Source organism: Drosophila virilis, chromosome 2 (assembly GCF_030788295.1).
Source record: "Drosophila virilis strain 15010-1051.87 chromosome 2, Dvir_AGI_RSII-ME, whole genome shotgun sequence".
NCBI classification, from domain to species: Eukaryota; Metazoa; Arthropoda; class Insecta; order Diptera; family Drosophilidae; genus Drosophila; species Drosophila virilis.
The window spans coordinates 24993549-25007418 of record NC_091544.1 but is presented as its reverse complement, the minus strand read 5'-3'; the positions used below and the strand labels follow the sequence as shown (position 1 = coordinate 25007418).

General features: G+C 37.3%; 1 protein-coding gene across 3 annotated transcripts in view; it reads left to right on the top strand.

Annotated features, from left to right (window-relative positions):
* The window catches only part of Gycbeta100B (guanylate cyclase soluble subunit beta-1-like), a 59711-nt gene extending 57500 nt beyond the window's left edge, over positions 1–2211 (top strand). For all 3 annotated transcript variants that reach the window (XM_070207717.1, XM_070207716.1, XM_070207715.1), the window contains exon 17: positions 1591–2211. In XM_070207717.1, the coding sequence (XP_070063818.1) occupies positions 1591–1933 (343 nt within the window). In that variant the 3' untranslated portion in view covers positions 1934–2211. The remainder of the gene's footprint in view (positions 1–1590) is intronic.
* Positions 2212–13870: the final 11659 nt, after the last annotated feature.

Here is a 13870-nt window from a genome sequence, read left to right as displayed (position 1 = left end):
TTTCCCCAAACGAATGCTTCATTAATTTAAAGGGCGGTCCATTGAATTTGTGGCCGAAACGCAAACCGAGTGGCGAGCTGTGAAAAACTGCCAAATAAATTGAATTAAATGTGTATGCAATCAGTTATTGAGCACTATAATCAAGTACATGATGCAATGCACCCCTACACTGACTCACACACAGACACACACGCGTGCACTTGTTGTCTAGCGTATTTATATAAAATGTTGTGGCTGCACGAAACGGAAACGGAAATGCGACCGCAGCATGCGCCACGTACGCAGCCAGACAAATTTAATATTATGCTCTGTTCAGAAAAATATAAAATAAAATGGGGTGAAAATGGAAAATAGGGTGATAAATTCAATGGAAAAACACACAATGCAAAAATCTGCATAAATTAATGACAGGAAATAACTATAATGCATGCAAAGCAATTGAAAATGTGAGCAAAAATTACAATTATAAGAATAAATGGTGAGCCGCCGGTGCAATATAATATATAATGTAATGTTTAGTGCGATACAATACAAAAAAAATAATAATAATAATAAAATTAAATTCTTAAAGTTATTGGCTTCATTAAGAAATTGAAATCAATTTGTCTTGGAATGAAGCTTATTAATAATTGATTCCATTCAAATTGTTTTTATATGGAACAAAACAATTTTTTCTACACCTAATTAGACTCGTCTATTGAAAATGGTACTTTTACAATATCTTCATATATGTGCAACAGACAGAAGAAGAAGACTCTCGACAAACTGAGTCGATGTTGATGTCCATCCATCTTAGTATTTGGAAACGCGTCAAACTAAGAGACGTTAAAAGAAATCCGGTTAATATTAATCAAAAACACACCCAAGAAATTGTTTCATAGAAATCGATATACAAATTTAAAAGCGTTATTGAAATACTGTGTCTCTAAACTATATCGGAGCTTATAAGAGATAGAGGCCCAAGATTTGGTTGACATAGTCTCGCATATGCACAATATTTTGCTTTCTGCCATTCAACTTTTCAATTGTGTGTCAAGATTTCATAAATATTGGAAAATAACATTAATATCGAAGCATAAATACAGAAGTTATTCATGAATGAATGAATACCAAAGCGTTAGGCAAAGCGAGGAAGATGCAAAGGCAGCACGACACTAGGTTCAGGGTATCTACTAGTCGGGCACAGACTAGTAGAGCCATATAACATTTGAATTTTCAGCCAAGGATAGAAACTATTTTTGGGCTGCGGTCGAAAATGCAATGCTTCCGAAATCATTTACCATCATCTACGAACCAAGGCTAGCACTTGAGAAGCTGCCCGGGTGCACGTATACGTATGTATGTGCGTCTATATGTTGACATACATTAGCCAAGTGCTTGCAATAAATTGCCGTCAATTGTGGGCTCCGTCTTTATCTCTGGGGCGCATCCGCTGCGAATGTGAAGTGGTAGTAATTCAAATCTCTGCCAAGCACTGTCGAGGCAGCTGCACGCGACTGTCCTTTAATGATACACTTGAAGCAAGACGACTATGTAGACCAAACTTTTGATTGCTGATTTTGTATTTTGTATGTTTTTCCCTTTTTTCAGGCTGCTGTGCCAGGAGATCAACGAGGATGATTCATTTAATCTGGAGTACCGCGGCCCGGTCATCATGAAAGGCAAGCCGACGCCGATGGACTGCTGGTTCCTGACACGTGCCACCAGCGCACTAAATGCCAGCAGCAGCGGCAATGGCAGCCTCGACTCGCCGCAGCTGCAGCCCACAACGCCAACGGCCACAACGCAACGGCTGGTCATGGGCATGGGACATGCCAGTGTCTCACGTACATCCTCGGCGAGCGGCAGTACCGGCGGTGGTGGTGGCGGCGGTGGCGGTGGCAGTGGTGGGGGAGCAGCCGCAACGGGTCCTGTGGCGCCCTCAGATGCATAGGATATGCAAAAGGATGCAAATATACTGTAAATCTACGTGCAACTCCTTGACTTCAGCAGCCAAGCGACTATCTAACTGATTGCGTGTGTGTGTGTGTGTGTGTGTGTGACTTGGCCACTTAACCACTTCATTTCAATGTATTTGTGCTGTCTTGGCTCGCATCCTTGTCTGCATCTGCGTGTGTAAGGGCGTGTGTGTGTGTGTGTGTGACTGCTGCTGCTGCTGCCACATTGCGGCCGAAGAAGTTGGCATCAGGCATCGCTGGATCGTTGTGCAAGGTAATTTATGTTAATGCTCTTACTGCTGTAACCACACAAAAGAGGCTAGAGTAAGAGAGAGGGAGAGAGAAAATGGAGTTAGTGTCTATGGGACACGCCCACACAAGTTAGTTTACAAATGATTTACATTTCTTCAGCGATTACGCTGCGTATACGTAATTTATGGGCATATTTACAAGGCTTATTTGTACTGCATAAATCAAAACCATGTCTCTGCTATACAAAATTAGCATTATGTATCATTTTTATGCCCCACCCATAGACGTTCGCCATTTGTTAAAGTGTTATCGCTGCAAACTCAACCAAACACGATTTGCTGTCGGGCCATAAAAGCAAGCGCACATATCCTGTACAAGTTTTCATGCTGTTTGCCCAAAAGCCTCGCTGCTTGTGCAGTAAACTAGATAAGTCCAAAACAACTCAATATAAAAGCCATAATATGGCAAACATTTAAACATATATATATCTGCACTTCAGCAGACGCCGAGCTTGAGCCCAAGCCCAAGTCTCGTCTCTAACATTTGCGGGGCTGCCAAAGGATTGTCAACAGCGCCAAGCGAATTGTTTGCTTTTGTTTATAAAAGTTTGGCCAGCCTCCTGCTATATATCTTTATAACATATATATATATATGTATATACACAGATAGGTATAACAGAACCACAACAAAACGGGCCTTTCTGGGCGCTGGGAAGAAAGAGCACCAGCTTTGGAATTTAACACATATTTTCATATCAAATATTTGGCATAAACAAACAACCGCAGTAGCAGAAAGGATGCCATGGAACAAACAGCAAATATATGAAAATTGGCGAGGGCAGCTTAAAAATAATGCCTTAAAATTTTACTTTAATATAAGAAATCCTAAAATGTTTTTTCAAGAAATAATTTTCCTATTGCCTCTAGTATTTCAATCGCTATTACTTGAAAAATTTAATTTGCTAAGAACTACAAATGGCAGGAAAACATTATTGCATAAAAAAGGTATTACCACTATATCATATAATCAAGAGAGAAATAACTTACACACACAACTACTTAAGGTAGTTGGGCTTCACGCCTTTAGAAGTATATAAGGTCCTTGAGTCTGTTAAGTAAGCTTTTACCTGTTTATATCTGACATCAAAATTTAACATTAAATTCTTTTTTGTAAGAAGCCTTGGTAGTTTCAGAAGTTCCGATACCATATTGAGAACTATTTTTCGTCTAGATAACTTTTAAAGAGTATGTAGAAACAAAGGACTTACTCTAAAAATTGGCTGCACGATCATTAACATCCGTTTAATAATTGCTTAAAAAAAAAATGGGATAGGATCGTTAACAGCTGCTTAACATATGCCTAACGTAAAATGTTGATATCAAGAAAGTATAACTGCACGGCCACAATCTTTAACAGGGCCTTAACATACGCTCAACATATGCTTAACATAATAGCGTCAATAACAGCACATTTTTAATGTTGAAAATTTGCCACAGAGAAAATACGTATTGCTAACAATTATACAGCGACCCTCGCCAGATATAACTCAAGTCTATCTTCAGCCCGAAAACTTTGTTAATGTATATGACATTGAGGCAAAGCGAATCGCATTAAACGCCCACGAGCCGACCCAGGCGCAAACACAGATACAAATACAGATACAGATACAAATAAGGCTAGAGAAACAAATATGTCGAGAGCTGCTTGTAGACTTGCATACAGATTTGTTTTGGAAAGTGTCTCTGGGCTGTGCATTGTGGGCGGACCATTTTATATTGGCTCTCAATGTCTGTTTATGGCCTCGATATGCGCACATTATCGTTAAATGCCAACAATAACAATAACAATAACAGCAACAACAACAACAACAAGAACAACAACAATGCAATTTCATGACTTGCAAGTAGAAAGGCATTTTGATGATGATGCCATACAAGTGTGTGTGCGTGTGTGGGTGTGTGCGGGTGTGTGTGTCCCTAACGATGCCTCGTTAGAAATGGATTAGCATTGATTAGTTATCGCAATTCTCTTGCTTCTGCCTTATTTATAACATTTCTTTTGCCTGCAAATAATAATTAAAAAGGGTAAACGAAATGTTTCTTAAGCACATTTCTCATAATTTATATAAATCACATTTCTGTTACGGTCAGCAGCTCATTTGCATTCATAACGAATGCAGGCAGCACAAGAGATTGAAATTAAGGTCTTAGGAGCACAGAATTGGGGTGGCTTAAGAATAAATGTTTTCGACTACGAGTTGCTCTGTTGACACTTAAATAACAATACTAAATACCTGGAAAAAGTCTTGTGGCTTAAAAAAGCGACGGCGGGATTGGGTGAAAGCCTTAATTGAAAAAGGTATAGGTCGTCTTTTGCTCAAACAAGGCTTAAATTTTACCATTGAAATGTTCAAACATTATAATTTACCCATGCCGATCTTTTTCCAGAGAAAAAAACGAATTGAAAATATAATTAAATATGGTTCATTAGAAGAAAAAAAAGTGTTTAACGATCGATATTCTTATCAAAAAGATGTAAAAGCCTGATTGCTTATATCTTGTAGAGCGTCTTCACAAAGATCTTTATTAAATAAAAATAACTATAACAAAAGCTGCATATAACCAGTTTCCAAATACGTTTCGGCTTTCCTTTATGGTGTCGCAAAAAAAACTTGCATAATCTAATATACACCCAATTCCCTTTTTGGAAACACGGAATAAATAATCTTGACTGTCCAACAGGAAACCATATTAAATATGCTTCGTTGGCTTTAGTTAAAAAAGAAAAGTAGAAATAAATAAAATGGAAAAAAAAGATGCCAGCAATACTTTCGTCACACTGTCTGCTCTAAGCATCCGGTTGCCCCCACAGCCAACCCTTAACCCAGCAGCTGCTGCCTGGCTGCTCTCTAAAAAATGTTCTTCATTTCTTCTATTTAGCTTTTATTTATACTTCACATCCGGCTTATTTGAGCAGGATGTTGCCGCAGGTCGCCAGTCTTGGCGTTCATTTTGTTGTATCCTCTTTAAAATTTGAAGCTCTTCAAGTTATATTTCGATTCCATATTGAAGACAAAGCTGAGTGCTTTGCTTATGCCACGTTTGGCCCTTTAATTAACTTTTGCAGCCATAATTAATTTAAGGGATTGCATTCACTAATTCAACGCTCATGCATTCATTCAAAGGCCGCTTTGACCAGCTGCGAAATGCAACTTTAATGAGCCCTTAATTAGGCCTGCCTGTGCCGCTTTGGGCCACTTGCAATCGTGCCACACTCATTTATCATTTGATGCCTGCTTGTAGATTTCTTTGGATTTCCGCACCAATTCGCATCCATCAATATATATTATACTTATATACTGCCTTTTGTTATTTCTTTTTCTCGTGCTTTTTTCTCGCACAATTTGGTTTTCTGTTCGCGCTGCTTACATTTCAAATACACACAAATGCGAATCCCGAAACCAATCAAATAAATATTTGCCTAACTAAATACAACATCATCTCTCGACTGACTCTGATCCTGGGGCTGGGCCTCGACCCTGAGCCTCAGCCTGAGCCTGGCCGTCGCATCCTGTCCTTTTTCAAGGCCATTGCGTTTGAGCCTCATACAAAATTTAGTTGAAATTGCAAGTGACAGGCTTCTTCTTCTGCTCTTGCTGCTGCTGTTAATGCTTTTTCTTCCAGTTCGAGTTCGGCTTTTCTCATTAAAAATTCATAAAGATGGAAATTATGATTGCGATGAGCCGCCGACGACAAAATGTCAGAGGCAAAGCTACTGCTGCTGCCGCTGCTGCTAGTTGTGCGTTTAAGTCAGTAGGCCAGGGGGAAAGAGGGAATAAAATAGGTAATATTTATTTTAGGCATGCCGAAGCTTAAATGCTCTTGCAGATAAAAAGCTGATTTGGAATACCTTTTAAGCTTTAGCCACGTTCCAGACTTTATTTATTATTATTATTATTTTTATTGGAGCTATTAATCGAGCATCTAAAAATAATCAGAGCGGTTTGTCGGTAAATGGAAAAATAAATTTGATTCAAATAAAATTTATGAAAGCTTCTTCTAGGACTCTATAATTACGGAATATTGATAAATTCTAAAAAATCTTAATATGCTGATAAAAAATAACAATAATGTAAATAAATTTATACAAATTATAGAACATAAACTCTTTCTCAATTCTCATACATTCTCCTTGATGGAATTGGGATTGGAATTGGAAATTCATTTCCAAGGATCTGTATGATAAATCATTTGAAACGTGCCTTACACTTTTCGCGAAAACGAAGCTTAATCGGTAAAAATTGCGATTCAAAGACTTTTTTGCTGAACTTTTGATTTTTGTCCGATTTGCACCAAACCCTTTTTAAAGCTCGATATAAAGCTCGATGACTTAATGAATACGTATTTCAGCTATTTGGAAAATTGCACCCACAACAGTGGTTAATCAGCGAAAAAGGGTTGTATGAAAGTTTATTCCTTACCATTCGATCGGCTTCAAAAACATTATCAAAGATCCTTGAGAGAATTTATTTTACTGGTGGCACGGGCAAGGCAGTGGTATTCCCGCTACTTACTTTACATGCTACTAAATTTTGAAATATTTCTAAGTTCTTTTTCGAAAAAAAGTCCATTACCCCAATTCAATTAAGCTAAGCCCCAATTTGATGCGCCCTTTAACTTATATCCCTTTTATCTCATATTTCTTAGCAATAAATATTATGTAATCGGTTGTGTCTCTTCCCAAGCATTTCAAACCACTTCACATAGCTAATATGATCCTCCCAGGCAAATCACTTATGACGGGTATTAAAAAACGTTAGGGAGCAAAAAACATAAATTACAAGGCAAAAAAGTAGAGTCAGATAATAATATGTCTAACGTTAATGCTGATGACAACGACTATGTCAATGATGATAATGTGTGCCCGGGTGCTGCATCCGGTGCGGCAGACATTCAGGCGTGACAACTTATGTGTCAGTCAGGCAAAAATTACGTATACGCCGTGTGTGTAATGCAAAATTAGTGAGTGCTCCACAAAAAAAAGAAAAAATGAAAGGGTTGCAAGAGGCGACAAACTTCTGCGACATGTGTTGCGCATTTAAATAGAAACAACTGACACGTTGGCACTCATTGAAATGCTCGTAAGGGCCAAGGGCTTAAGTGACTTTTTAGATTGAATTATTTGTATACCCTTGAAGTGAGTATTAGAAGCCTGTCGTGAAATGTGTTACGCATAGAAGACGTCTACAAAACATAAATATTGTATAAACAACTTTTAAGCTAAATCTTAGCAACATCGCACTACTATATAGTATAGCTTTATAGAAAGAACCGGTCGAAATTGATAAATCGAAATAAGTTAAATAAATTGTTGTAAGGTCGTATGCCTTTAAGATCATTTAAGCTTCGGCATGCCAAAAAAGTACTCTTCTGTTTTTTATTTAGCCTTTTCAAACATTTACCCTTTTGCTTACCTTGGGCAAATAAAAGTTAAAATAGGCAGCTGGGGTCTTACTGAGACTGCTGCCAACCCCATGATAGCCGCATAGGGTTCCAGCTAAGTTTGCGCCTTGCGGTTAGTTTGCGAAAACTTTTGCTATTTGATTATTGCCACTTGCAGCATGCAGAACCAAAAGTTTTATGGTCTCATCTACGGCATTAATAAATGATACCTGCCAGATGTATATAGTAGTTGTGTCCATAAAGTGGCCGCACTCTTTTCCCAGCTCCATTAAATTGTTTGCCTCGGAACCGACCTTGTGTAAAAAGTACATCAAAGTTAAGTTCCCAAAGTGATTGTCAACTTGACGCAACTCAAATTTGGTCACAGTCAACATAGGGTTTACGCAGACATAACCTAACATTTGTTCAACCAGCCTGCCACCCAACTCCCCAGCAAACTGAACCTGTTCAAACATGCGAGTCAGGACTTAATCGAAAACTCGGCACTAATTTCAATTAAAGTTGAAACGCCCGCAGACACAAACACACGCACACCCGCACACACAACCAATGCACAATTTAACAACAACATTAACTAAGAGCCCCATCTAGCCCTTCCCATACTCCCCTCAGATAGACAGACAGACAGTCAGTTGTCTGCGTTGGCAAACAGACGCCTTTCATTTGCATACATTGCCAGGCCGCAGTCTCTGCCTCTGTCTTTGCCCCTGCAACAGCCACACAATTTGCTGCAGCCACAGCTGCTGCTAGTCGTTGCAAGTGAAGCCAACTCGAAATGCTTCCAAATGTTGCCTATAACAAATCAATTTGGTTCAAGCTTAGCATATTTAATTGAACTTCGATGCGTTTTGCATTTGTTACGCCAGCTTGTGGTGTGCTTTCCAGCTATACACTGTAAAAAACGAAATGGCACTTAAAAAAAGAGCTCGACTTTGCATACATTATTTTTCATTTATTTCCATTGCTCGCTAAAATAAAAAAAAAAATAAAACAAAAGTTTGCGTAAGTGAAAATATGCTTGAATGAAATGAATATTGATTGGCTACCATTTTCCACACGTGAGGTTTGCATATCCAAAAAATGTGTAAAACACATATGAGACATGTTTGGTAATAAATTTCGGTCCGTTTAGATGTTAAGGTAAGATGTTTTAAGGTAACTACACTAAAATGTCAGTTTGAAATCCAATCAGCAATCAATCAGACCTCTGGCTACTAAGGCTCATATAACAAAAGTCAAGGGTTTGAACCAGCATCAACGATCATTCCAATACAATTTGACTGTTTAAATGTAGATCATATTAAGCCATCATGGATATATCGATATTACTTTTGAGTAATACTAATTTCAATGACCTTTGCCTGAAATATCCTCAGTGCTTAGAGTCGCCAATGTTCAGTTGAGCGAATGTCAGTCTCACCTTAAATAAATTTTAATAAATATTAAAATATTTCTTATTCTGAAATATAATACACAAAAGAGGCCAAGACAAAGAGACTTCCCCTTTACGCAAGTCAACAACTGGCAATCAAACACATTTTCGTTTGTTAAAATTTTAATTAAAACTGGAAATAATATATTTCATCTGAACAAAGCAGCTAAGAGAGGAATTCACACTCATTTATCGTTCAAGAAGAAGCCAACGAAAGCATGCTATAGACCCCTTGTGACTGTAGAGAATTTCCCCAGAATTAATACATATTTTATTTGAAAATTTGTTGTATTGAATGCCAAAAAAAAAAAACTAATAAATTTGTCAAATGACGACTTGATGATTTCTTTAAATGAACTTCAAATGTATAAAACAAAAGCATAAAGGCTTTCTTTTAAATAAATATAAAAAAAAAGTATACGTGCGCTAATTAGCATTGCCCACAGACAGAACCCAAGCCCAGCTGCGCTTACTTCTAACTTCCTCTTCTACACATGCATAAATACGCACGTCGCTTGCTGAATACTTTTTGCGGCGGTTAAGCTTCTTTTTTCTTTTGCTCACACTGTATGGGAACTGCATTCTTAATTAACAGAGTTGTTTATAATCCGATATTTATATAATGTTCAAGGTTAAAATACGGCTTGCCAAAGTGCGCATATACCAAAGCACAAGGTTTGAATTTTACAAGCAAACTTTTCAAACTTTTTGGAAAATGTGTTGCGGTATCGAAAAAGTTAAGCATTATTAATTCGTGTAAACGGGGGCACACAAGCTTGGTGTATTTTGCGCTTATAATTCTCGAACCATGCTATGCTAAACAACATGTTCGTTATTTTGGCTAGTAACTAATAAAGCCAAGTACAAAAAGGACGGACGGATAAATGGACTTGGCTGGGTTGAATCAGTTCGACGTGTTGACCAAGAGTCTACCCTATGTACCTTATGTATATGCACCACATCAATCTACCAATTTTTAGTGGATAATTTTCGTTTGTCAGTCTACGCAGAGCAACGCCGAGTAACACAGCTTATTTGTTATATTTATTATTTGCTAACAGAAGAACACAAAAGCAACAGCTACACAGGCTTAACCACCCGTACAACTATATTCCATTCTATTATATTTCATTTCATTCTATTCTCAAGCGTAAACCATCCAAAGCAATTTCCAATATCACATTGCAAAAAAAAATTATTGATTTAAAATAAATGTATTATCTCTATGCTCTGGCTTTTGTTTCAGGGCCACAAATCGAGAACACCAGCAAAAAAAAAAAATTCAAAAGCAAAGAGACAAACGAAAAATTGTAAAACTGTGAAAAATAAAGCAATACGCCCCCAAAGTTAACATCAATATCAACAGCAACGGCAACATAGAGGGCAGCCTTTGTTATCCTTTTAACGCCACATTTTTGCAAAACATGCACAGCAGCTTACGGCTTTGGCAGACCAGTTCAGCACTTTTGGGCGGCCAACGGAGCGTATGCGCAACATTTGGCATGCAGTCACAGGGGCTCGGCTCGTGCATTTGATTTGTGGGCCGCATAAAGTTCGCGCGAGCGTGTTTGTTCTGATATTTACAATTTTAATTCAATTTGTTATACAGTGTAGCATCTGAAACGGGGCTGAGCTAGAGCGACTTGCCAGCTGTGTCCGCCCCGAAGTGCCACAAGCCACTTGGCTGCTATTTTTGCCCATTCAACTAATCGATAGTTTATGTGCGGGCCAAGCCGTAGATGCAAGTACGTTTAAGCCAAGTGGAGAGCGGGCCAGTCAATTGAATGACAGTTCGGCCCCAAGGACACATGCCGTCCGCAAGGACCCCGAACCAGGACCGGAGAGCAGCATGTTGTTGTTTAATTGTCTGTAAAATTGTTAAATTGCTTAGCGTGTCACTCTCTGTCTGGGTGTGATTGTGTGTGCGCCTGTCAACGGCTTACCATTTACATGCATGTGCAATTACGATCAGCACTCAGAGCCACTTGGTACCCGCCCCCAAATCGCCTTCGAATTTCAATCCCAGCAATTGTCATGCTGTTGCTGCATTTAAGCATTTAAGTATTTTCCAACATTTTTCTCTAAATATCTAGACACTAAAAGGTTTTTTACGTTATATTGAATTTATTTGGAGTTGACGTTGCTTAACCCAATGGGACTCGAACATAAAACTTTGTTAATTTCCTTGTCTTATATTTTAACAATATTTTATATTTTCGCGTTGCCAAATGTTTAAAAGAATTGACAGTTAAATAACAATATGCGGTTGCACAGTGCTGTCTCTTTACAAAACAAGCAAATGGCATTTGTTTGAATATTCTGTACAATTCACACTAAATAAAAATCTTTCTAAATAATTCTATTACAACCTACAGAACTTACTCTTTTTGCCAGTGTGCCCAAAAGTGTACCTCATACCTCAAATATACTTATAAATATTAATCCATTGGGCTTTTTTTTAGAATATGTAGAATATGTTTCGTTTTGAACCGAACCGGTTCGAACCCATGTAAAAGCGGACCCTTAACTTTGACCAGCTTTGTTAACATATAACAAACTAATTATTGAACCACGAACCGAACCTTAGAGCAGGGAGTTGGTTGGAACCGTAAACCGACTCGCAGAGAAGTTTTTAATTTTTTAATTGATACTAGGAAAGGTACGCAGAAGGTTTTATGAGAATTCCGTGTCACATAAGATAACAACACCTCTTGATATTTACCCCTATTCCTTCTAGCCACGAGAGAGCCCAGGAAGGGAATGATAAAACCCTATAAAAGACTTCAGCTAACTTTATAAATAATCGCGCTCTTGGCAGACCTTTGAGCTGTCGTTACTGTGCGTAGTGAAATATTACGTGATTGCAATTTTTAATTTTATATTGCTGACGCTGGAACAGACGCAAATAAAGATAACGGTATATGCCGCGTTTGGACTGTTTTTTTTTTTTGGCAATCAAAAGTTGTTTTGCGCCTTTGTAGTTTGTTTTTGGCCTATCCTGCCGCACACAGTTGGCATAAACAACGAGGCATACAACCAAAGGTTGGCACGTTGCGGTCAGGTTTCAACTTTGACATTGACACTGGTAGCCCGGCTCGGTTAGGCGTGACCTGGCCGCGCCGGGCCTGGCCTGACTCGGCTGGCAGCGTAATTGGCCGTAAAGGGTTAAAATTGAATTGTAAGCGCTTGGAAAGCAACAAAAAAGGCAATACCTAAAAAATATACATGCTTGACTAGCAGATGACCTGTTATCAAACCTAAAATAGCGACAAAAAAAGAATGGTAAATTTCTCGTATATTTATTTCTTCGATCGGGGGAAATTATTCAAACAAAATAAGGTAAAATACTACATTTTTGGACTCCAGCTCTTCTAATAACTGGGTTCACTGCATAAATACGTCTATTGGCTCAGCCTAGCCTTGGCCATGCCTTTGGCTTATTGTTACAAGCAAAGCACATTTTTATCTTTTCCCACTCAACACATTTTTAATGAGCACAAAAATAAAAATAAAAAAAAAAAAAAATGAAAAACAAAAGTCAACAATCGGAGTTGTTGTCTTTGAGCTTTGATTTTATATTCAACCGCATTTATGGCGGATCTAAAAACTTTATGGACTTTCCATTTGTACACAAAATAAAATTTTGATTTTTTAGATAAATTCACTTTATTAGCATTTTATATATCTTTCTTTCTGTTCTCTTTTTCCAGGAATCGGAAATTCAAGGGAATCCAAGCTAAATATAACTACTCGTACGTTGTAATTAGTAATTAATGAAAAATAAATATATATAATATATATGTGTGTGTGTGTGTGTGTGTGCATGTTTCAACTGTATAAAAATGAGAAATGATTTAAATATTTGTATTCGTCGAGGCTTCTTGAGTGTGTATAAAACGAGATGCGATTTAATATTTATTTTTCTACTTTGTGATGGTTTCTTAGGCTGAACTTTTTGTGCTTTGTACTATAGATGTAATTTATGTAGAAACTTTTCATACATATTTAACTAACTATACAAAAAAGAAATTTCTTTCAAAAGCCACTCATATAAAGAAGAAGAACTGTAAAAATATCTATGAGGAAAACATGTAAGGCAAATATTCTAATCCACAAATGTTTTTTGACTTTGATTAAGCAAATTACATATACATACATATTTAAGTATACAAAAAAGCACCTAGAGAGACGCACTAGAATATTAGATGATATAGACGGGGGTTACTTAACGCTGAATCGATTTCACAATTCACAGAACAGCATTGCACAACTTCTACAGGGCTTTTGACCAGAAACAGAAAAAGTTTAGCAAACTTAAATGCACCAAAGAGGAAATCTTTTACAATAAAATAATATGATAACCAACAACAAATATCAAAGAAATGCTAAATATGTACCAAAATACCAAACATACAATGAAATTGATTGTAAATCCCAGAGCAAATAAAAATCAACTCAACAAAAACCGTAAAATAAATATAATACTAACTATATTGCTTGTGAAATTCGATGTACATTTAATAAATCTATTGGCAAAATACATATTTATGTGTTATGAAGAAAAATCTCTACGAGTACTATACCTAAAACTGAAAATAGCTTTATAGATCTTAAGCCATCACATTTGAAAGTATGAAAGAGTAATCCAACTATAAGCCCGAAGCATTATAATCACACGATATCAAATATTAGCAACAGTATAATCACACCTATGGAAAACTATATAAATAATTATATACAAGAAAAAGATATGAAAAATGCATCTATCAAATACTTAACTGTTCGGC